The sequence below is a fragment of the Rhodofomes roseus genome (genome assembly GCF_022264815.1).
Source record: "Rhodofomes roseus strain CIRM-BRFM 1785 chromosome Unknown C8Q71scaffold_15, whole genome shotgun sequence".
In the NCBI taxonomy this organism is placed as follows: domain Eukaryota; kingdom Fungi; phylum Basidiomycota; class Agaricomycetes; order Polyporales; family Fomitopsidaceae; genus Rhodofomes; species Rhodofomes roseus.
This window is the reverse complement of record NW_025952971.1, coordinates 454,463-478,586: the sequence shown is the minus strand read 5'-3', so window position 1 is coordinate 478,586 and position 24,124 is coordinate 454,463. Positions and strand designations below refer to the sequence as shown.

The 24,124-nt window shown below is 53.3% G+C and overlaps 3 protein-coding genes across 3 annotated transcripts; all 3 read left to right on the top strand.

Moving 5' to 3' along the window:
- Positions 1–7,479: 7,479 nt before the first annotated feature.
- On the top strand, positions 7,480–9,930 carry C8Q71DRAFT_859503 (uncharacterized protein; the record flags this gene model as incomplete). The annotated part of the gene is made up of 8 exons (XM_047927643.1): positions 7,480–7,690; positions 7,750–7,809; positions 7,864–8,009; positions 8,068–8,147; positions 8,203–8,671; positions 8,720–9,181; positions 9,232–9,852; positions 9,910–9,930. 8 exons carry the CDS (start codon positions 7,480–7,482, stop codon positions 9,928–9,930), a joined length of 2,070 nt encoding a protein of 689 aa, XP_047777046.1.
- A 3,785-nt stretch (positions 9,931–13,715) lies between these two features.
- Positions 13,716–14,408, top strand: C8Q71DRAFT_680772 (uncharacterized protein; the record flags this gene model as incomplete). The annotated part of the gene is made up of 3 exons (XM_047919747.1): positions 13,716–13,829; positions 13,881–14,100; positions 14,158–14,408. Coding segments are annotated over 3 exons (585 nt in total), but the record flags the coding sequence as incomplete, so codon positions are not given.
- An 8,323-nt stretch (positions 14,409–22,731) lies between these two features.
- C8Q71DRAFT_695142 (uncharacterized protein) lies at positions 22,732–23,393 on the top strand (the record flags this gene model as incomplete). The annotated part of the gene is made up of 3 exons (XM_047919906.1): positions 22,732–22,804; positions 22,868–23,036; positions 23,141–23,393. Coding segments are annotated over 3 exons (495 nt in total), but the record flags the coding sequence as incomplete, so codon positions are not given.
- Positions 23,394–24,124: the final 731 nt, after the last annotated feature.

The following is a 24,124-nucleotide window of genomic DNA, read 5'->3' as shown; positions in this document are numbered from 1 at the left end:
CTTGGATCCAGCGTAGGTAGACCGGCCCTAAACCTAGTCAGTATATATAGGGCCCTGTACGCTGCCTAGCACTCCAGCTCGTCCTCTTGGAGTTGCTAGGTAAGCACTTCACATTGTACTAAGTAGAGTGCAATGTAACTAACTTGGAGTTGCTAGCATTGCGTTCGACGCTGTTAGACTGTTGTTGACCTCGGTCCAACACCTTGAGGTCAAGTGTTTCTGTTCACAGTTCTGTTTCTAGTCGCGTCAGACCTAGCTCCGCGACATTAGGACGAGCTCCTACCTCTTCTTACCTGACACGCCGCAGTTGGCCGCGTTGTCGCCTAAACCCTTAGCATAGTACAGAACTCCTAGCGTTGGTACCCCGTGCGCACGCGCATAGTCACACGGAAACGTAAGCGCTTGGGTTACATCCCTGAGCCCTGCATCTGGACACGGCCCTACCATAGGCTATAGGTCGGGTGTAGATTTACGTGGAAGTCTTGGTCTTCTAGACCTTGGGAGGCTGTGAAAAGCGGCAATCGGAAGCCAAGGCTAGCGCCACAGAACTCGTGTTTCTGTAGGCAGACAGGCGCAATAGGTCGAGGAGACTGAGCGTATCCAAGGCAGTCAGCTTAGCTACGTTGCGTGAGCTGTCGAAGCGGTTCCTGGAACCTGCGGGCTATACCGTAACAGGCATAAAGCAGCCAGCGGATTTCTGTTGAGTACGTACGCTTGTGCTCTAAGAATCCTGTGATAGGATAAGGGTCCTCGGGGTCCCTCACATAGAAGTGTTAGATAGCCTTAATCCCAAAGAGACGTGATACGGGGGTTAGGCCTACGGCGTCTCCAAAGGAAGCAGGTTGTCCAATATTTCTGACACCCTGGATTGCGACGGTCTTCGGCACGTTTACGACGTCCAAGACAACGAGGATACATACGTAACCCTCGCCGGCAAACTATTTGCGTGCAAAACCCACCCCTGCCCGAACAGGTATACCAACACCTATCGACGCAGTACCCGATACGTGGAGTGCACTCCCGAGAACGCAAACCTCGAAGAAGAATCGGACCTCAGCGAAGAAGTAGCTGAATCCTCTCACACTCATATCCCTCCGGCGCAAGAAACAGCGCCCGCACCTCCCCAAACAGAAGCACCTCCCCCGCCAGTCAACGTCGACGACATGGCAAACGCAATGACCGGCGCCCAGATCTTGGAGATGATCCAAGGTCTCGCCCAAGGCCTGCAGGCGACGCAGACAACGCTCGGGCAGCTGACCACGCAGGTCGCTGCTCTCGCCACTAATTCGGGTCGGCCCTCCAACAACAAAAGCACGGTTCAGCGCCCGGCTACCTACTCCGGCAAGTCCAGCCCGGATGCCAGACGCTTCGTGGCTGCCTTCTCCCTCTACGCGCAGGAGATGGGCAGCAAGCTCAACACGCGCGTCGGTAATTTGTGGCAGCGTGATGATCAGCGCTGGGTACGGTCAGCTCTGTCGTTCCTGACAGATGAAGCGGCGGTCTGGGCTACGCCCTACATCGAGGCAATGGTGGCTGAGAAGCCTGCGTTCACGAACTGGGATGCCTTTGTCACGGCATTCAAGCTGCGGTTCGAGACCCAGGACGAGTCGGCAGATGCGAAGAAGGCCCTTCGCGAGCTGTATCAGGGCAAGCTCTCAGTTCCGGAATACGCTGCGCGCTTCCGTGAGGTCATGGAACGGACTGGTTACTCGGACGGTGACTTGCGAGATCGCTTCTACGAGCATCTCAGCAACGACATCAAGGACCTCCTCCCGACGACCGAGCGCTCTACCAAGACGCTCGATGAACTCATGTTGGTCGCTGCGGACTTCGACACACGGCTGCGACAACGCCGTGCCGAGAAGGCCCGCGAGGCTGGTAAAACGTCGGGTACCTCGTCAACGAGTACCCCGGTCAGGACAACGGCGGCTCCGTTCGTGATCAGCAAGGATCCAAACGCGATGGACATCGACGCAACGCTGCAGGCGCCGGAAGGCGGTAATGGGAAGACTCGGGCGGACTTCCTCAAAGTCATGGGCGGTCGTTGCTTCGGTTGCGGCTCCAAGGATCACGTCAAGCGAGACGGTGGTCACGAGCGCGACGTCTGCGACTGGTGCGGTGGAACCGGGCACAAGGCCCCAGTCTGTCAAAGACGGTTCCTCGGGTTGCCAAAGAAGGCAACGGCAGCGGCGACGTCTTCGACGTCCTCTACGGACAAGGAAGTGGATGAGATCTTCTCTCCGGAAACTTCCTCGTCGACAAGCGAGGAGAAGACAGTGGCGGCCACCTCGCAGATGACCGATGTTGTGAACGCGATGCTCAAGCAGCAGGCTGAGCTCGCGGCGCAGATCGAAGCCCTCAAAAAGGCTTTTTAGATCGACCACACGCTACCGTGGCAGCGGCGTGCATCAGGAAAACCCTGATTTACTGAAACAGTCTTCAGCTAACATATTTGCACGCCGGCCAGCATTTGTGACCATCAGTGATCTTCTCACTACACCAGTGACTGGCTCTGACTATCAATGGCCAACTGAAGTAACGCAAAGTGCCAGTTGCATACACTAATGTAGACTCTATATCAACTCGGTCAAGTCATTCAACAGCAAGGCAAAGACTCCTGCGGCGTCCAAGACTGCAGCTGGATCATCGAAGGATGCAGCGAACGCAGAGAGTGGACCGTCACGTCCGTCGCGATCGAAGTCCGGCGCGAAGAAGGCCCAGGAGAGTTCGGGGGAGCAAACTTCCAGCAGCGAGCGTGAGGTCGATGAACTCGGCAATGAGTGGTAAGTCAGTCAGTGTCCAGTGGTTTCTTTGTATCTCACTGCGAGAGGTACATCACCAAGATGTCGTAGTTGTCCTGTCGCATCAAGGCCGTGAACATCATCAACTTTGTCTGTTTCGCGTGGCAGGAGCAGTAGAATCGGTCCATTTCCAAGGCGAGTGTTTCTATGCCCATACCACCTCTATCTACACTTACTCATACGACAATCCTGCAGCTACTATATCTATCATCCTCTGTACTACTACACATCAGACGTGCGTGCCTGCTACGTATCCCACTCTCCCTCTACTACTATTTGCCTGTCTCAGCCGTGGTCGTCATCCCGGCGCCGTCTGACCTCGAGTCTATGCCTATCTGTATCTCTCGTGGACAACATACTTAATCTAACGTGTAGTAGTAGGTACATTCTGAAGAACAAATGTGTCATGCGTCATATGAAGTATGTGTAGGACAGACATATGCTACCATAGGGTTTGATACGCGTACTTGGAGGCAGAGTTGTTCAGTAGGAATCTCTGCGCAAGATCTAATACGGTATTGGTGTTCCAGTCCTCCGGTATACTATCAGGTTTAGTACCATCATTAGACCTAGGAAAGCAAGGCACTAGCTGACAAGATTGGCGTATAATGGAAATGGGTATGATATCGCTGGGGGGCAGACCATTTGCGCGCAACGGGGGCTTGCTTACAGCGTACATCATATGGTAAGGATCCGCCTGAGCCGGTAATTTTGCATACCATTCAACGTACGCAAGGGCCCCTTGCTTCGTCCACTCCAATGGGGTCTGCAAGGTACGCTGCGTACGAGGGTCCTTCATCTCCGGTGGCAACTTGAACACCACCTTCACTCGGCCAATGCGAGTGCCTGGAAGGTGAACAACGGTGAGCGCACTCTGTATGTCAGGCCACAGGTTTACACACCTTGTAGCCCAGTTGCTTCAGCGTCTTCCCCTCGAAGTACGACAACAGTGTCGAACCGCGCTGGCTGAGTTTCTGTGAGCGGCCTAGCTTTCACTCCATCCGTCTCCTGCTTGTCGTCTGTCAAAGACTCAGGCGCGAACTTGAAGCCATGGAATATGTCCACATGCGTGAGTGGCATGTTGTTGACAGCGGTCTGGAGCTGAGAGGAGGTGAGAGCGCGTCCTTCCTTGAGCTCCCAAATGTACTGAGCAAGGGAATGTATGAATCCGGGAGCATCATGTTTGTTGACAACGGCGTGAAGAGACTGGCTAGGAGAGGTAGGGTGCTTGGGTAATTTGATACGAGCATTGTGTCTTGGGGCAGGTATGTTGACGTCTTCTTCGACCACTTCATCCTCAGATACATCACCGTTCCGTACGAGCTGACGGCGAATGGATGCGCCGAGGACTACCATCTTCTCGCGACGCTCCAGCCAGCGCACCATTTGGGGGCGAGCATCGCGATGGTTGGACGCTCTCCACGCGCTCTTCGCAAAGTCGATGTGCAGGCGTTCAAACGCCTCGGTGTTGTAGTTGTCCGTGGTCCCGAGAAGGCGGATTGAGTCGACGTAGTGTAGTAGAGAATGGAATTTGGGTATATTGAGATGTTCGCGTACTCCGAGGTCGACCAGAACGCTTTTGTTCTTGTGAAAGGTCTTGAGAGCGTCGTCCATGTAACTGAGTGTCGTGTCGTCGTGCGTAGTGTACTGTGCAAGGTAAATGAAGTCCAGGATTGAGCGAAAGGCAAGGATCGCCTTCTTGGGGACCTTGCCTACCAAACACGCGAGGAGAATTCTTGCAATGTGCTTGCGCTCGGTGCCGGAGACCTGCGACAACGATGATATTCCGTTCTTGAAATGGCGGGTACCGAAAGCTGGAGGGAGAGAGCGAATGCGTGCGTCAAGTTCGCGTTCGTCAACGAGTTCCGAGGTCCATTCGATGATATGTTTGAAGACGCCCTGGTAGAGCTGGTGGAGAACATCCGGCGTGATGCATGAGTGAATGTCGGTGTAGGGAAGATCGCGCCAGAAGGGGCGTACGACATAACCAGAGACGTTCAGCTCCTGACATGCCTTCTCAAAAGCATTGGAGCCGACCTTTCCCCCGCTATTCTTGGCTGCGCGACGTAGGACATCTAGCGTCCACAGCGAGTTGCGAGGCATCCCTGCCTGAGGATCTTCAAGGCCGGCTTCTGGCACCTGGCACTTGGGACAAGTGCCGTACTTGGAGCAGGTCACCAGACACTGCTCCGGGTAGTCCGCAACGTAGGCGGCAAGGACGGGATGAACGCGGCGGACTGAACCGTCAGCTGCGGTCACTTCGATTCCATGCTTGCCCGCTTCTATCAAGGGCTCCAGTATGGTGCTGACGGAAGCGTGGAATAACTGTTGGACGAGGGCGCGTTGTTTGCGCTGGGTGATGCCCTCTCCGCTCACCTTGTCGGTGGAGAGATAGCCTATAAGGATACAGGCGTGTTCCGAGGGTTTGCGACGAAGATCCCTAGGTATGTTGCCAAGCGTCATATAGACCGGGTAGGCGGACTTGCCACCAGAAAACTGGGTCAGCTGCGTTTTGTCCGTCGCTATGATAACTGGCGCGACCGCAGAGCCGATAGGTAAAAGACTCTGTGAAGGTCAACGCACAGTGAGAAACCCGCGTAGTACATCGCACTGAATCTGTACTTACCTGGACGGCATGCCACCACTTCCCTGTCCACATCTCGTTGTAAATTCTTCGAGTACGTGAGCCATCTGAGAAAATACGTCGAGGTCGGTATACAATTCGTTCCGCGTGTTCCGGATTCCCCAACAATGTGAGTATCGCCTGTATGATGTCACGATATTGAAGCAGATGCTTCTCGTTTGGGCGGTCCTTGAACGAGAGCCAACGCTCCTTCCATTCGGCTCGCTCAGGTAGGGAGTCAACGCGCTGTAGCAGCGCACGCGTGTTGTGGTATGTCAGTCCCAGACGCTCCTTGAACTAACAAACGTTAATACAGAGAGTTAGTGTCAATAAATACTGCGCTGCGCTCTCACGTTTGGTATGTCCAACGCTCGGTCAAGCGAGCTCAACTTAATTCCTTCTTCGATGGCCCAGTTTGCAAACCGCCAGTCCATCTCTGTATCAAACGGGTCCCAAGGGTTCTTAGTATCGTCTTCAGCTTCGCCTTGGAAGGCTTGTCAGACTATCTGAAGAGGAGACGAGCAACTGTGCTACTCACCGACATGCGTCCGACTTTCTCTGGCCTGTCGCCACCTCCTGCGCACCGCTTTATCCACTCGTAGAATCTTGGCAGCCTCTTCATTCTCTTCCTCCACCCGTTCGTCGTCGTTGTCATCGTCAAGTGCCAATGCCGTACGTCTTGTACCTGTGGATGCTGATGGCCTAGACGGACCTGCCTCGCCTCCTCCCCCGCTGTTGGATCCCAGAGGTGGGCACACTTCAATGAAATCGTAGAGTGACGATAGATCGTCCTCGTCATCAGACTGCTCCGAGTCCCCATCTTGGTCGGTGTTTCCATCTCCTCCACGCTGGTGATATTCAGCTTCTAATTCTGCATCTTCTACGTCCACATCTGAGCCGCTCGCCTCGGCCTGTTCAGAGTTGCGTATTGGGCTATCAAATTGGACCAGTGAGTCCTGAATCCCAGTAATATTGGGACAGATCACCGACGGTTTGTTCTCAATCTGAACGTTATCCTCCATGTCTTCTAGGTCTGGGACCTCATGCCCTTGCCTTCGGAACGCGAACACTTCCTTCAGTTTGCCTTTCTTGTACCAGGCACATTTACGGCTTGTGCTCTGGTGTGCTGCTAGGCCTTGCACCGTCTTGAAGGTTTTATGACATGCCCCACATGTCACATCCATAATTTGCTGCAGGGTGCGCTTCTTCCCGAGTCCGGCCAGCTTGGGTCTGGTCATCTTCTGCTGCCAGAATATGTGAGTAGCTGCCTTTGCAGACGGAAGAGCGATAAAGCTTACTATCCAGTACACAAAAGTCGTAGGAAACCTGCAACATTCATAGTTGTCAGCGCACTGTCACTTCAGCGGTGCTTACGTCTCTTCAGCGCTACCCGGCGCTACTTATGGGCGCGTAGGCCTACGTCCCGGCTTGCCTCCTACCTTCACACTCCTTCAACATAGTTCAGTTGGTAGTTGGTAGTTGGTACGTACCTTTGTGCCCGGGTTCCTTGTTATTTGCTCTCACCATCTTACAGGTTTCAGCCCTCTATCTGTTGTAGAGCGCCACGGTACTCTAGAGTCTAAGGTGAGTACTTTGTCTCCTGCTCTTTTTCCTAGAAGGTTCGGCGGCGCATCCGGTGGCGTGGGAGCGAGCCGCCTCGCGGAGGCGGCTCGCTCCCACGCCACACGCTCTCGCCGGACGAGCGACTCAGTGTCGGCAGGGACAGCGTTGTGGGCCCCCGAGTCTGAGGGGCGTTGAAGGAGCGCAACCCATTCGGGCGTCGACAAGCTAAGGCGAAATTAGCGCAACGGGACCGAGAACTCTTGCGTACGACCGCACGATGAGAGATAGAGCGGGATAGAACGGCTGGCGAAGGGGCGTGAAGCGCGTGGAGGGCTTAATTGAAGCCGTCGGCAGTGCAGGTGGCTGGTGGCAACCTGGGCCCGTCACACCCGTCCCTTTATGTGGTGCTCCGCTTGCTCGTCTTGCGCCCGTCTATCCTTGTTCATCCCTCCGGTCTTCTCCTAACTTACGAGAGGACTTCTCACATCCACCATGCCTACCACCACTTCCCGCCTTGCTGTTCGATCCCCCCCTTCTCGATCCCCCGGCCCTCCTCGATCCCCCGGCCCTTGGGCTAGCCCCCTCTTGAACTCCAAGCCGTTCAGAGACAACGAGGTCGACTCGAGGGACGGGGGAGCTCAGAGATTCTCTCAGCTCCAACTCAACTCGCGCGGTGACCGCAACCGCAAGCCCACCGAGAACGGTGAGCTCGTTAGATGATGGGATTTGAGGTCATAATCAACTCACATATGCATGTATTAGGTCCCAAACCAATTCATTGTCCTCGGTCCAAGATTGTCCAACCTACCAACGCTCAGCCAGGTGCGTACACAACAGTCTGTGTCAAGCACCCTCAGCCAACATCCAGGACGATAGCACAAGCTGCCCCCAAGAAGGCAGAACCACCACCGTACGAACCAACACCGATCTTCCCCAAACAGCTGTTCCCCGCCGTCGTGCACAAGGTCTTTGGCGAGGATCTTGACATAGTGCTCCTACACTTTCAGCGTTATTACTCAAAGGTGAGCCAAATGGTGGGCCGCAAAGCGTCTCATTTCTGACAGTGCGTCGCATGCGCAGACCGTCAAGGACTTCAGCCTAAGCGACTGGCAGGAGCTCTGCCAATTTTTGGACGAAGAATTCACATTCAGTTACCTTGAGTAAATTATTACATAATCAACTCCAATCTCTGTTTCGCTAATCAGATTGGCGCAGGTGGGAGTACTGCACGGACACTCAAGTCCTCATGGTTGTATCACTCAGTCACAATCATCAGGAGATGGTTAGCATCCGTAATGCGCACATTGAGGAGGCACTCGACATTATCCGCGCGGTCCCAATAGTCCTGAAGAAAATCATGGCACCGAAGGTGGTTTTCGGCGGAGATACCACACAGCTCTACTCCGACGCAAAGAGTCATAACGTCCTTACGCAGAAGGTTCCCGACGTTTTGACGACACTGCGCACGAAGCTCACGGATGACCTCGTGAGCCTTGATGAGATCATGTTCTCACAGCCGGATTACACGCCTGAGCCGAGGCCGCGCAAGGCGACGGCTAAGGCGACGGCTAAGGCGACGGCTGCAGCGACGGCTGCAGCGACGGCTGCAGCGACGGCTGCACAGGCAGATGGCTCAGGGACGACGAACGTGAAACGCCCCACTAGCGAGGGAGGGTTCACCAAGGTAGACCTTACAATCGATCAAACAGTTACCACCGCTGACGCTAAGTAGACCCTGATTTACATCAAAGACCGGGCGACCGCGATGCGTGAAGGCAGGACAACCCCTCTCGAGAAACTGTGCTCTGTCAACGTCATTGCGTTGCGCGAGACGTTCGAGCCGAGCCTGGCCAAACCCTATCGATCCCCTGCCGGGACGTCGAAGAAGTCGGCTCAATATCGGAATGCCTCATTGTGCAAGGGGGAAAACATGGAGCTCGACAACGCCATGTTCAGACGGATGCAGACCGATCATCAGCTCAACAAACACAGTTTCGACTACAGCAAGCACCTGATACAGGGTGCTGGACCGTGGGTCTGCAAAGCCGAAGGACATTCGTACATCTGGCACGGTGCCATGCGGGCCTATTGGGTCCACGTCAATATAGCAGACGACGATCAGGTGCAGACTTTCACTGAGCTAGTGGAGCGCAAGGCCGACATGGTCGAGTACCTGGAGGCGGGTCTTGGAATTGTAAGTTCAGTCGTTGTTGGGATCACTGCCTAGCTGACAGCAACGTTTAGGCTCTCCTCAATGAATACGAAGGCGCCGACCAGGAGTGTCGTGATGTTTTCCTGGGGAACGTCGCGCGCGATTACCAGAGGCAGCTCGACTGTCTTTTAGAGACCTTCCAGCACCTGTTCTTTGAGAAGGTGTTTGAAAAGGTTGCCCGTCTCCCGAGTCAGGAGGACCTTGACGTTCTCCATGCCCACATCGAGGACTCGGATGTCGCCAAACCCATCTCGCACTCGGACACGCAGGAAGGAGCATTGGAGGAGATCGAGCAATACTGGAAGGCAATTCGCGGCCACGCTGCTCAACCCATCGACTTGCGCATCAACATGCACGAAATGCTGCAACAAATGGTCGAGACGCTGCAGACCAGCTCCAAGAGCACCGCCCAGTGGCGAATTGAGAAGCACATCGGTGAGGTACAGGAGGCGGCGGTACGGGCGGCGAGGCCCTCGGCACCTCCCATGTTGTCCATCGAGGATCAGTTCGCGAGAGCCAGGCAAGCCTTGAAACGCAAGCGAGGCACCTCAAACGCCGCCGCTGACGACGAACGTCGCGCTGGCCCGAGTGCTGGCCCGAGTGCTGGCCCGAGTGCTGGCCCGAGTGCTGGCCCGAGTGCTGTCGATGGAGATGTGAGTCGCTACCAATCTCATACTTGTTGTCCGTTCATCATCTCATTGGCATGTCAGTGCGTCATCCGGGTCGTCTGATCATCATCGCTATTCTTCTATCGTCGCCTGCAAGTCATGGACCAACCTCGTATTTACCCTTCCCCTATCACGTTGACACCTTTATATATTACGAGCTATCGCTCGTTGTACAATAGAGCACCCTCTTCTTGTGTTACCCTCGTGTTGTTGGTCCTGATTTGCGCTGTTGCTGTGTTTGTTTGCTCGCGATACTTGTCCGCGCTGTCTACGCTCTCGATTCTCGCTCGCGCTGTATACGCTCTGGATTTTCGCTCATGCCTGCCTTGTTGGACATCGTAATATGACATCAGTGTATGGGTTTGTAGCACTTTGAGTTGTTATAGAACATGAAAAACAAGAAACGAGATTATATCCAGAACATACGTTCATGGCAAATCGGCAGTCACGTGACTGACACGTAACTTGAAGCTTTCAGCTCAGCAATACTCTCAACTCTCTGCAGCAACGAGCTCATCTTTCTAGTGTCGGCCTGCTATCCAGTACGTAGCAACCCCTACCAGCCTCTGATCATATTTGTTTAGGGCATCTTCGACCGTGGAGGCGACGGGAGGGAGCACAAGCACACTGGTCTTCAAGAGGCGCCCGCCCAGCGACCGACGGGAAGACTTCGCCCCCGTCCTTCAACAAGGCCGAAACTTTCTAGTCTCGGCCTGCTATCCGGTACGCAGCAACCCCTACCAGCCTCTGATCATATTTGTTTAGGGCATCTTCGACCGTGGAGGCGACGGGAGGGAGCACAAGCACACTGGTCTTCAAGAGGCGCCCGCCCAGCGACCGACGGGAAGACTTCGCCCCCGTCCTTCAACAAGGCCGAAACTTTCTAGTCTCGGCCTGCTATCCGGTACGCAGCAACCCCTACCAGCCTCTGATCATATTTGTTTAGGGCATCTTCGACCGTGGAGGCGACGGGAGGGAGCACAAGCACACTGGTCTTCAAGAGGCGCCCGCCCAGCGACCGACGGGAAGACTTCGCCCCCGTCCTTCAACAAGGCCGAAACTTTCTAGTCTCGGCCTGCTATCCGGTACGCAGCAACCCCTACCAGCCTCTGATCATATTTGTTTAGGGCATCTTCGACCGTGGAGGCGACGGGAGGGAGCACAAGCACACTGGTCTTCAAGAGGCGCCCGCCCAGCGACCGACGGGAAGACTTCGCCCCCGTCCTTCAACAAGGCCGAAACTTTCTAGTCTCGGCCTGCTATCCGGTACGCAGCAACCCCTACCAGCCTCTCACAACATTTATTTGTAACTTCCTTGACCGTGGCGGCAACGGGAGCCAGCGCGAGCACGCCCCGCCAGCCCAGCGACTGACGGTGAAGACCCGGCTTTCCACCTGTCAAGCAGGCCAAAACCTTTTGGTTTTGGCCTTTTATTCGGTGTGTAGCAACCTCATGAAGCTCCTCATGATGTCCACTTGGGGCTTCATCGGACGCACATAGTCGTATTAGTATTGTTGTATCACGTATAATCAACAGAAATGCATTATATTCCCTTGAGGGTGCTGTACATCGCAACAGCCAACGGTTTGAGGAGATTGTTCCACGACCGGTACCATATGAGAAATCTATAGGTCAGTGAATTCATGATGTCTAGTTTTAACGCTCTGGGACATCGGACCACCGTGACAGGAGAACTGTCACTACTCATCCTCAAACATGGTGTACTTGAGCAATGCTGAGGTTTTGGAACTGGGAACATACCTCTCACGAGCTGATACACTCAGCCCAACGTTGACAGCTTTACTGGGGAGACTGAAGCACAACAATGAAGACGCTTCAGACCAGTCTACGGGGCGGTGCGCCGAGGACTATGTGTCCATGCAACCGTCGGACTCTACACAACCTAGTACAGGTGAAAGTATTACATACCTACCTCTTGTACAAAAGCTGACCATTCAACCACTTGATTAGCAGGATCGACACCCTCGTTGCCTCACAATGGCAGTAATTCCAATGACAGGGAGCGTCCCAACAGCCTGAGTGCGACTGGGCCAGTTCGTGCACAAAAAGCATCACGACAGCGGCGGAAGCTGGCCAACGCACCGTACCCTGGCGGTGGTAAAGAGCAACAAGGCGGGCATGATCCTCAACCTCCGCGGCCTTGTCCCAGAAGCGGGACTCAATACATTGCAAGTCGCAGTCAGCCGCATGCCGCCTGGGAGATGATGGCGCAACCACACCAAGGGACGAGCACAACAATGGAGAACTTTCTGTATACACTGGCAGCCTATGACGTGAGGGACGATGCTCTACGTTACTATTCAGCCCTCTGGTCATCTCCTGGCGCCATGTCGCTCGCTGGACGCAGTGATACGCTGGTCGATCTGGTGAACAGATGTAACCAGATAGACGACAGAAGAAACGTTATCGAGTTCCACACTATGGTATTGTACCTACGCTTGGCCTTCAAATGCGCAAGGTAAGCAAGATTCGCTCATCTTTAAAACGTAAGAACCATTGATTATTGGACGTTCAGTATGTCAGGCTGGTCGGACGTGAACATCGCTGCCCTGTGGCGAGAGCATCTCTCGAAGCTACCAAAGGGACCCAGCGAACGCACGCTGCAGAAGTGGTATAAAATAGGAAGTAAGCTTGCGAAGCTAGCAGAGGGCGGTGCGTCTATGCGCGTCATATGTTGTCGGCGTTGAGACGGACAATTGCACAGGATCAATCTACATGCTTCTCTGGATGGGGTTCACGACCCTCAGAGTGCCATTTGTCGAGGCTGACGGTACATTGGCTTCTGATGTTGCACACATACTGAGGCGCTCCAATGCCGGTCAGTTGTTCACTGACTAACCTGTGGCATATTAACGTTCAAGCGCAGAAACGCCCCTTGGACGGCTGGTCCGACAGACCATAGTGCCAATCGTAGTTTACCTGAAAGATCACTGTCCCATGAAGTTCGGCGACCTCTTTGCTGAAGATATTCTGCTCGCACTGGGCATCCATCCTCATTGCCCCTGCAACGATTTGGCAGCCACGGATTCTTTGTTCACCCGTCTCCCACAAAAGTGAGTGTAGATTCCTAGTATCTGTGTGTTTTTTACAATTGAGAGCAAATACCGGACAGTTCCTTTGCTGGCATACCTCGAGACAAAGATGCATGGGTTGCATTCGACTCTTCAGTCGCAGCTACAAACCTAGGCAATGACTCACTTATGGCGTTGTCCCCGTTGACACCATTGTCCCGGTTGGCGAGTCTCAGCCCTACAGGTCGATCAGCCTCTCCCCGCTGTTCAATGCCTACGCAGCCTCTCAACCTTACAAGCGCGGTTCCAGGCCCTTCCACGATCACCCCGCCAGTCAACCTATATTCAGTGAACATGACATGCGGTGCGAGCATGGTTCCAAGCTCCTCAATATCTACCATAATATCCAGCTTCGATCCCGACCATGAGCACAACAAACGATTCTCGCCACCCAGAAACAGAGATAAAAACGCACGTTGGACGCAGAACCAACGCGAACTAGCTAGCAAGGCCACCGAACCAGCAACTCTCGAGGAACTGGAATCATTGGTGAGTGACGTACTCCTGTGCCCATCGTTTCTGACTCATGTATGCTAGTTGAAATCGATTTATGTGGACGGTGTTCGTCCCACTCAGAACGGCTATGTGAAGATCAAACACGACCTCGTCAAGTGAGATACACCGCTACTTCACTCTGTGAATGGCTTCTCACAAGCACTTAGGGATGTTCTAACAGTACAATCTCAAAGCTCCACCATTCTTGCGACCATATGCACGTCGATGCCAGAGAGCCTACGAACCGACCTTCTTGGACGCCTGGCCGCCTGCCTCGAACCGGATGTCATACAGACATTGGACACAGCGCAGAGTGGCGGCAGCCACGTCTTCAAAGTGCTGCACTTCACATGGTATAATCGCCATTGTACGACGGTCAGTGCATTGCCTTTGGACTGGGAAAGCAGCTAACTCACTCATATACAGGGAGAGGGCTCACCAGATGACGTACCACCTAGCAACCTCAAGAGAACCGGCGGTCTCAAGACTAACTACCACCAGTTCATACCGTACCCATCCAAGGATATGACAAACTCGACCAACCAATCGATCTACCAGTCCATGAAACAAATTCTGGCCCCTCTGTTCGACTGGTTGGATTTAAAGGTGAGTTGCTTAACCATTAAGGAGTTAGTAATGCTGAGATGTACCCGGCACTTTCAGATTCAAGAGATTGCACCAGATGTATACGACCACCTTGAAGCCTACGTCAGGGTGTTGCCTGGAAACAACCGACCGCTCGCCTCTCCTTTCCTAGGATTGGTCGTCAATATGAATGTCACCACGGCAGCACACAGAGACGGCAAGGACGACGGTATTTGCCTTGTCCTTGCCATCGGTGACTTTGAAGGCGGTGAACTCGTTCTCTACGAGCCCGGACTCATTGTACCTCTATGGAACGGCGACTTCATTTTATTCCCTTCCTGTGATCTGACGCACTTCAACCTACACTACAAGGGAAAGAGAAGTTCTATTGTACTCAACACGGACCGAGAGATGGCTAAGTGGTTGAAGGAACGGAATGGATGGTCTCACAACGTACATTTTGTTTGACGTGGCACATGTCTTGTACGCTCTTAGAATGACATATTATATATTCATCGGATTTGGCGCTTACCTCGGCGGTACATATTGAACCGTGTGTAATCGAACCCTCGATTATCTCGAGTGGTCTCCGTTTCATTTCGCGGTGAGTATCATCTCGCCTTAACTCTATCGCCCTGGTCAAATCGTACAACCCAAATGGACAGACGTATGACCCGATCCGCTGCCTCGAAACAAGCAGAGAATCCTGCAGGCCAGCGAAGCACAGCCTCGAAGGGTACTAAGGACAAGCAGAAAGTGGTAAAGGCGGCTGCAACATCGTCCGCCGCAGCTAAGAAGAAAAGTCAGAAAGCTCAGGAGAAGCAGAGGGAGAAGGAGGAACGAACGGATAGTACGTGCCCTTGTCTACTCCAACACACACTAATCAACTTCACTTTGCTGTGCGTGTCAGAGATACGCAAGAGAAAATCAAAGATGATGGAGGAAGATGAAGCATCGCATGATGAAGAGGACGTAAGGCCCCAGAAGAAGAAGTCGCGCTCGCGCAACGACAACGCACAGGAGGAGGACGAGCCTGCCAATGACACGGCGCAAGGCAACAAGGTAGCTGACGTGGTGATGCAAGACCAGACGGCTGACAGCGAGGGCGAGCAGCCCAAGAAGCCACGGCGTATGTGATTCATATACATTGGCACATGAAACTCACAACACCACGCTGCTCTAGCTATGCCAAAGCGGAAGTACGGCCAACATGCAGAACCTGCGCCTACGCTAGACGCGGACGAGGAGGACCTGGCACGAACATTGGGTAAGTCCTTTGGCCATCGTGCATACATCAAACTATGACCACCTGCTAGGCGGCGGACGAAAAGAACAGAACGCTCGGGCTCCTCCGAGCAAGTCGGTCAACAGCCCCTCACGAGCGACAGATGCGGCTGCAAGGGTTCGCACCCTGTTCCGTAATTTGCTCTTGGTGACATGACTCATAGTGACGTTCACGAAGAAGCAGGACAAGGGTAAGAATCGCGCCAACAACAACTCGGATGACGAGCGTAGCAAATCCCCGGCCGCCAGCGACGATAGTCGCAAGAATTCTGACAAGGCCAAGCGCACGGCTGCAGGCCCACATGACAAACCATCCGATGACTCAGATCAGGACGACAGCAGCAAGGATGATGATCAAGAGGAAGGAGAGGCGTATGAAGACGACAGAGATGAGGAGGATGAAGAGGAGACAGACCACGCAGAAGAGGGACAGAGCGACGACGATGGGATGATCGTCAGTGTCAATCATCTCTGCAATCATATTGAATGATGCAGACATCTCTCACACTTTACAGGTCTTGTCTGACTCCAGGCGCAAGGGCAAGGGTGCTCGTCCCAAGGCGTATCGCACCGGTGGGGCCAAGGGCGCGCGCCTCAGGGTGTCAGACTTGCCAACATGGCTTGTTCCACTTTTCCATGCAGCACAAGATGCGCTGCGCCTCCGCACCGCTCTGAAGTCCGCCTGGACGAAGGAGCCGTCAGTCGTCTCCAAGCGGCTGCCCAGCGTGGATGATCTCATCAAGGCGAGCGTTCAAGATGCATATGAGAAAGGCGACAAGAAGGTGCGGGATTCCTGGAGGATGTTGCAGGATCGGAAGGGCAAGGACAACAGCCAGAGAGAGCGTCATAGGCAGGACATGCACAAACTGGTAAGCAAACAGATCTTCTGATGCGTTGGCATGAGCTGATATAGCGGAGATCGTGCGCGCGTTATCTCAAACTCGAAACGAGCTCAAGGGGAAGGCGTCCCAGGTGATCCAGAAGGCTTACGACCTGAGCCCTCACCTATACTCTCTTGATGACAGGAGGCCAATTGCGTTGTGGCTGATCGGCAAGGTCAGCGTGAAGATGGGCGATCGAACGGCTTTGCTTCCTCGTTTCATCTTCGGGGAGATAGAACACAACCTTGGGAAGGAACAGGGCTCGTCCGTGGAGAAGAGTGTGAGTACAATGCCTTAGCTATACTACGGAAGGAAGCGCTGATCATGAATTACATCATGAGCAAGTACAACCGCTTGCTACCTTTCAGGCACCCGGCAATCCAAGAGCTGATCTACCTGTACTGGGGGCCCGCCAAACGTGAGGGTGCGTGCATCAAGGCGGCGATGGTAGACTTCAAGAAGGTGCCTCTGAACCTCATCGCACTAGTGTGCACCGCCGTAAGCCCTATTCCAATCCACGCACAAAACCAACTGACGTCATTGCACTTGTGTAGATAGAGGGAGCATTGGCTGACGTCGCCGCGCAGGTGGAAGAAGACAACGAAGTGAACCTGAAATTTGCGAACTCGGTCTACGCCAAGAAGTAAGTCTGCTTACCTTGTGGTATCTATACTAAATGTTGGGCGCAATTCAAGATGGGACAGCCTGATGAGTGCACTGGAGTACATGAATAACAAGCCGTACCTTCAGGAGACGCAGTCACTAATCTGGTCGTATATAAGGTAACTTCTCGCAATCAATATGGCTTGGTTTGCTCACTAGGGACGTAGGTCGAAGATGCAAGGGGACGAGGATGGTGATATGGACGCTGTGGAGGAGAACCAGGAGGAGGAAGAAGACGGGGAACGTGTGGGCGGTGCGGCTATCGACCTCGACCAGCTGAACGTCACCTTGCCAGCCGTGGCATCAGGCAGCAAGGCAAAGACTCCTGCGGCGTCCAAGACTGCAGCTGGATCATCGAAGGATGCAGCGAACGCAGAGAGTGGACCGTCACGTCCGTCGCGATCGAAGTCCGGCGCGAAGAAGGCCCAGGAGAGTTCGGGGGAGCAAACTTCCAGCAGCGAGCGTGAGGTCGATGAACTCGGCAATGAGTGGTAAGTCAGTCAGTGTCCAGTGGTTTCTTTGTATCTCACTGCGAGAGGTACATCACCAAGATGTCGTAGTTGTCCTGTCGCATCAAGGCCGTGAACATCATCAACTTTGTCTGTTTCGCGTGGCAGGAGCAGTAGAATCGGTCCATTTCCAAGGCGAGTGTTTCTATGCCCATACCACCTCTATCTACACTTACTCATACGACAATCCTGCAGCTACTATATCTATCATCCTCTGTACTACTACACATCAGACGTGCGTGCCTGCTACGTATCCCACTCTCCCTCTACTACTATTTGCCTGTCTCAGCCGTGGTCGTCATCCCGGCGCCGTCTGACCTCGAGTCTATGCCTATCTGTTGATCGTGCTATACCAGTAGTTATGTGTCTGTATATGTTGTACAACAACCCGCACTGCTAATATTTATGATGTGATCTGGTACATGTGCATAAGTGGACATCAGCAGACTTAATTCTGTACATAACTGTACTTCAGCACGCCCACTGAAGTACATATTGTAGGTGAAATAAGGGCAACTAAAGACCAAAATGACAACACAATTAAGACTGAATAAGACACAAGATGTCTTTATTGCGTACATTAGTGCTCTTATGCATAATATCAAAGACACAATAAGACGGGGACTTGTCTTAAGTGCCATGTTTTGGTCTTATGTAACATTTTATGTCTTTTGTGTCCTATACGTTCCTAAGATGTCTTGTAGATGACCTCTGATGAGACCTTATGTAGGCACGGTTTTTCCTGATGGTCGTGGTCGTGGGACAGGTATTGGCGTTTCTTCGATTCTATTCGCATAGCTAGTTGTACTATACCAGAATCAGAGCTTCGAGATGTACATTTACGTATTGACGTATCGGTCTCCGGAAAACGTCGAGAAAAGCAAGTAGCTGCCATGGTTGACTCAGGCGCTACGGGGTTGTTCATTTCCTCTCGTTTTGTACTAGAAAATCATGTAACTACCGTTCCTATGAAGCATCCGATCGTTTTGTATAACATCGATGGCAGTAAGAACAAAGCTGGTAGCATCACTCACTACGCTCGTCTTAGACTACAAGTAGGTAGCTTTGATGAGGTGTGCGATTTTTTAGTTACAAATCTGAACAAGGAAGATATGATACTGGGTATCCCGTGGCTAAGAGAGGTGAATCCTAGCATCAACTGGAAGGAGGGTACGGTCACGTTCGACGAGGAACCGCAGGAGCCGGTTTCATCTGAGAACGATGATCTCCCCTTTCAGAAGATTGCCGGGACGAGGAAACTCCGGCGCGAATGGAAAAAGCGCGGAGTTATAGACGACTTAGCCGATGAGCTCTGGTGCTGCGCAGGTGTAACATACTCAACCACGCTGGCAGCCCAAGCCAATCAGCAGAAGTCCAAGAAGACCTTCGAGGAGATGGTGCCGGAGCACTATCGAGACTTCGCCAAAGTCTTCTCGGAGGCAGACTCGGAACGTCTTCCCGAGCACAAGCCGTGGGATCACACGATCGACCTAAAGCCCAACGCGCCTGAGACGCTACGGTCGAAAGTGTATCCAATGCCGATAAACGAGCAAGCGGAACTAGACAAGTTCTTAGAAGAGAACCTCCGGAAAGGCTACATTGTGCCTTCCAAGTCACCGATTGCTTCGCCTGTCTTCTTCGTCAAAAAGAAGGACGGCAAGCTCCGGATGGTTCAAGACTATCGTAAGCTAAACGATGTCACGATCAAGAACCGATACCCGCTCCCGCTTGCTACCGACATAGTCAACCGGCTACGCCAAGCCAAGTACTTCACGAAGTTCGATGTCCGCTGGGGGTACAACAATATCCGTATCAAGGAGGGTGACGAATGGAAAGCGGCGTTTGTAACCAACCGCGGACTGTTTGAGCCGAACGTCATGTTCTTCGGCCTCACCAATTCCCCAGCAACATTCCAGACGCTCATGAATTCCGTCTTTGTCGATCTCATCGCCGCCGGAAAAGTAGCTGTATATCTAGACGACATCCTAATATACAGTACGGACTTGGACGAACATCGCAAAGTAGTACGCGAAGTTCTCCGCCGGCTACAGGAACACGACTTGTTCCTGCGACCCGAGAAATGCGAATTCGAGCAGACGAGCGTCGAGTACCTAGGCTTGGTAATCTCGGAAGGAAAGGTCAGCATGGACCAAGTCAAGGTCCAGGCGATCACGAGTTGGCCGGACCCCCAGAACCTGAAAGCACTACGCGGGTTCCTGGGCTTTGCCAACTTCTATCGCCGGTTCATCAAGGACTTCGCTAAGACAGCACGTCCTCTGAATGACCTGACCAAGAAAGACGTATCCTGGCATTGGGGCCCAGAGCAGAAAGAAGCATTCCAGACGCTTAAGGACGCGTTCACGTCGGAACCCATTCTAGTCACATGGGAACCCAACCGTCCCACGCGTGTGGAAGTGGATGCTTCCGGGTTCGCGACCGGTGGAGTTATCCTGCAAAAGACGGCAGATAACCTCTGGCACCCGGTTGCGTTTAGGTCACAGTCGATGGCGGAAGCCGAGCGCAACTACGAGATCTACGACCGCGAGATGCTAGCTATCATCCGAGCTCTCGAGGACTGGAGGCACTACTTGGAAGGCCTTCCAGCCCCCTTCGAGATCATCTCTGATCATAAGAACCTAACGTTCTGGCGAACTTCGCAGAACTTAGGACGGAGACAAGCTCGCTGGTCGTTATGGTTGTCACGCTTCGACTTCACAATGATGCATAAACCCGGAAAGACGAACACTCAGGCCGATCCCCTGTCACGTATCCCTTCGCTCCAAGTCACGGACGCGGAGGATAATCAAGGTCAGACCGTGTTGAAGCCTGAGCGGTTCGCGGAGATTTCTGCTACCCTCAACGAGCCAGAATCCCCACTAGAAGATCGCCTTCGTCAGGCTAGCGAGCGCGAAGCTGAGGTGCTTACCGCGCTACGCGAGCTCCGTGAGCATGGCCCACGTCGATTGACGAACGGACTCTTTGAATGGGAAGAAGACAAGGGTATCATTTACTACAAAGGAAAAGTCTATGTCCCTGCCGACGATGGGCTGCGCACAGAAGTCTTACGTCAGTGCCACGATGCGCCCACGGCAGGACATCCCGGTAGAAATGGAACCCTTGAGCTGGTCAGCCGCCATTACTGGTGGCCAGGAATGGCCAAGTTTGTGGAGAAGTACGTCGCAGGATGTGACCGGTGTCAGCGCTACAAGCCAGCAGCCCACCCACCAGCTCAGTTACACCCCCTGCCCGTGCCTAGAGGACCGTGGACTACGATGGGCGTCGATCTGATCACCGGATTGCCACTATCCAACGGATTCGACGCCATAGCCACGTTCATTGATCTCTACGGCAAACAGGTGCACTTCATACCCACGACCTCCACTGTAGACGCTTCGGGTATCTCCGATTTGCATTATCGTGAGATATTCCGGCTGCATGGGATCCCCGACGAAATTGTGTCGGATCGCGGTCCGCAGTTCGCTGCTAAGCTAATGCGCGAACTGTACAAGCGGCTAGGAATCAACTCGAGTCTCACTACGGCCTACCACCCGCAGAGCAACGGACAGACAGAGCGCGCTAACCAGGAGGTCGAAAAGTACATCCGACTCTTCTGTGATAAACGCCAAGACGACTGGTCCCGGCTTCTCCCAACCGCCGAGTTTGTAATCAACTCGCGCGTTGCATCGGCTACGGGAAAGACTCCCTTTGAAGCCATGTACGGGTTTACGCCGGACTTCACTGTCCCTGTGGGTAGGAAAACCAGTATTCCTGCACTCGACCAAAGATTGGCACTCCTTGCAGAAGCACGCAAGGAGGCGGAAGCAGCACTTCGTCTAAGCAAAGTCGCGATGGCGGATCAGGGCAAAGTCAAAGCCCCGGTGTTCAAGGTTGGCGACAAAGTCTGGTTAGCCGCCAAGAACATCAAGATCCACCAAGCAAGTCAGAAGCTTGGGCCGCGACAACTCGGACCTTACGAAGTAACCGAAGTCCGAGAGAGCGACGACTACGTGCTTAACTTGCCGCCTGCGCTCAAGGTGCATCCCGTATTCCACGTGGATAGACTATCTCCCTACAAGGGTAATGACGTCAACGGACTCCTTCCTCAGCCACCCGAACCAGTAGTAATCGATGGTGAGGAAGAGTACGAAGTCGAGACCATCTTGGATTCCCGGTTCTTCAGACGCCAGCTTCAGTACCTAGTCCAATGGAAGGGCTATGGTGCGGGAGACAACAGCTGGGAACCCGCCACGAATCTCGAACACGCCCAGAAGGAAATAGCGGAGTTCCATCGGAAACACCCCAATGCACCTCGCAAGATAAATGCTGCTCTATTTGACGGAATCGTATGGCGATCTCCAGAGAATATGACGGACGTCGCGCCCACAGACCTGGAATGGGAGACGGGGCGACGTGTCGGGATAGATTCGTCGGGACGACGTGTCGGGATAGATTCGTCGGGATGACGAGTCTTAGGAGGGGGGTAATGTCATGGTATGACATGGAGGCCCCGTATTTTTGCCTTGTTTTATCCTATTTTTGCTCATTTTCTATGGACTTGTACGGTACGCTGTACGATAGACTTCGCCTGGAACGGCTTTCTGACTAGTCACGTGACACATCACGTGCTAGGGTCTGTCTTGTGACATTGTTCATCATGTGGCTGTGCTTATGTAACTTATCATGTGCCCTGCGGTAGCACCTAGCCGCCTGACTCGTTCTGACTCGTTCTGACTCACTCTGACTCATCCTGACTCATACGTACACATGACCTCAGTTCTTGGATCCAGCGTAGGTAGACCGGCCCTAAACCTAGTCAGTATATATAGGGCCCTGTACGCTGCCTAGCACTCCAGCTCGTCCTCTTGGAGTTGCTAGGTAAGCACTTCACATTGTACTAAGTAGAGTGCAATGTAACTAACTTGGAGTTGCTAGCATTGCGTTCGACGCTGTTAGACTGTTGTTGACCTCGGTCCAACACCTTGAGGTCAAGTGTTTCTGTTCACAGTTCTGTTTCTAGTCGCGTCAGACCTAGCTCCGCGACATATACGTGTGCCTATTTAGATTTTGTTATTGCTTCAGCTTAGTATAAGGTTCCGATATGAATGAAATCAACAGCTGTGTAGGTGTTGCCGGCAGGAGTCGTGTGTGGGAACTGCTATTACCATGTCACCGTGAACGTCGCCGGCGTGAGATACCGTGGAGCCCTCGTGATTACGCGCCTTTGCGCTGTTTCCGCGCCTCAACTTACAGCAGTGAAGGTAAACCACCAACGCAGCTAGACTCTGGACTCCGAGTCAAGTAGTAATCGTCGGCGTGCCCTCTCAACATACTACGTGGTGTCGTTCCACGATGCCCAAGTCTGTCCTTATCACGGGGTGTACTGTAGGAGGTATTGGGCACGCACTCGCACACGAATTCTTGGCGAAAGGTCTGTACTGTTGTCGTATGCATGCCAAGGCTCACATAGACCTGTACTGAAAGGCTTTACTAGGATACCGGGTCTTTGCAACCGCTCGTCATGTTGAAAGTATGGGTAACCTTGAGCGTAGCGGTGCAATTACCCTGCCATTAGACGTCACGGATGAGCACGCTATCCGGAGGCTGCACGACCAGGTATCCGCAACAACTGGGGGAACATTAGACATACTGGTGAACAATGCGTGAGCGCTCTACCCACACCGTTGCATTGAGAAGATATCTCACCATTAGACCACTACTGACAGAGGACAATGTGTGTCGGGGTCGTGTTCGAAAGAGTCTGCAGTGATGCTCACTGCCATCTCCAAGCTGCCATGATTCCGGCCATCGAAATGCCCATGTCAGATACGCGTACTATCTTCGACGTGAACTTCTTCGGGCCCGTGTGCATGATTCAAGAATTCGTGCACCTTCTCATCGCATCTGGAGATGGGCGAATCCTCAATATTTCCAGTGTGGGGGCTGTAATGCCGCTGCCGTTTTGTGCAATCTACAACGCAACCAAAGCGGCCCTCGTGTCGCTGGGCAACACTCTGCGCTCATCAGAACTTCGGGAAAACCGCTGACGCTCACTGACACCACTGATATAGCAATATCAGTGACATTCAGCGAGCATCAGTGAGACTCAGGGGAGCTCAGTAGAGGCCCGTTTTTTCGTCGGAAGCATCTCTTATTTTCGTCAGCGAATGTAGCGCTCAAGACATCAGCAGCCGTCAGCAGCCGTCAGCAGACGTCAGTACATGTGGGTCCACAACACATTTCGCGCACTTCATTTTGTCGCTACAGATTCATTCGTTCTACGGAATAACTACTGTCTTAGACCTTGCAAGTCTCATGATCAATCCTCGGCACCACTTAACAACCCGTCTCCATCTGCTCCTGCCCACCGACCGTGACGTTGGGGCCAGGCTGGCCCTGAAAGCCGGGCTTAGGCATGGGTTCATTGCTGTTAAATTATAGTCATGTTAGCCAAGTCAGCGGGGTCGCACATCGAAGACGTACGTCATGACCGTGTAGCGGAACATGTTGATGTACTCGCCTGGCTTCGTCAAGACAATGGCGAGCGGCCGAAGTGTCGGTGTGGCTACACCGACGGACTTGAGGGGGACCATGTCGCACAACCGATGTTGAGGCTACCGCCACGCTGATACTCCCCTGTATCTGCTTCGCGTCAAACACCCCATTGTATGGGCGCGAGGGTGCAAGAGTGCGGAATGGATGGGGGGCAGCACAACCTGAAGACAGGGAGTGGTGGTTGCTCGCCTGCCTC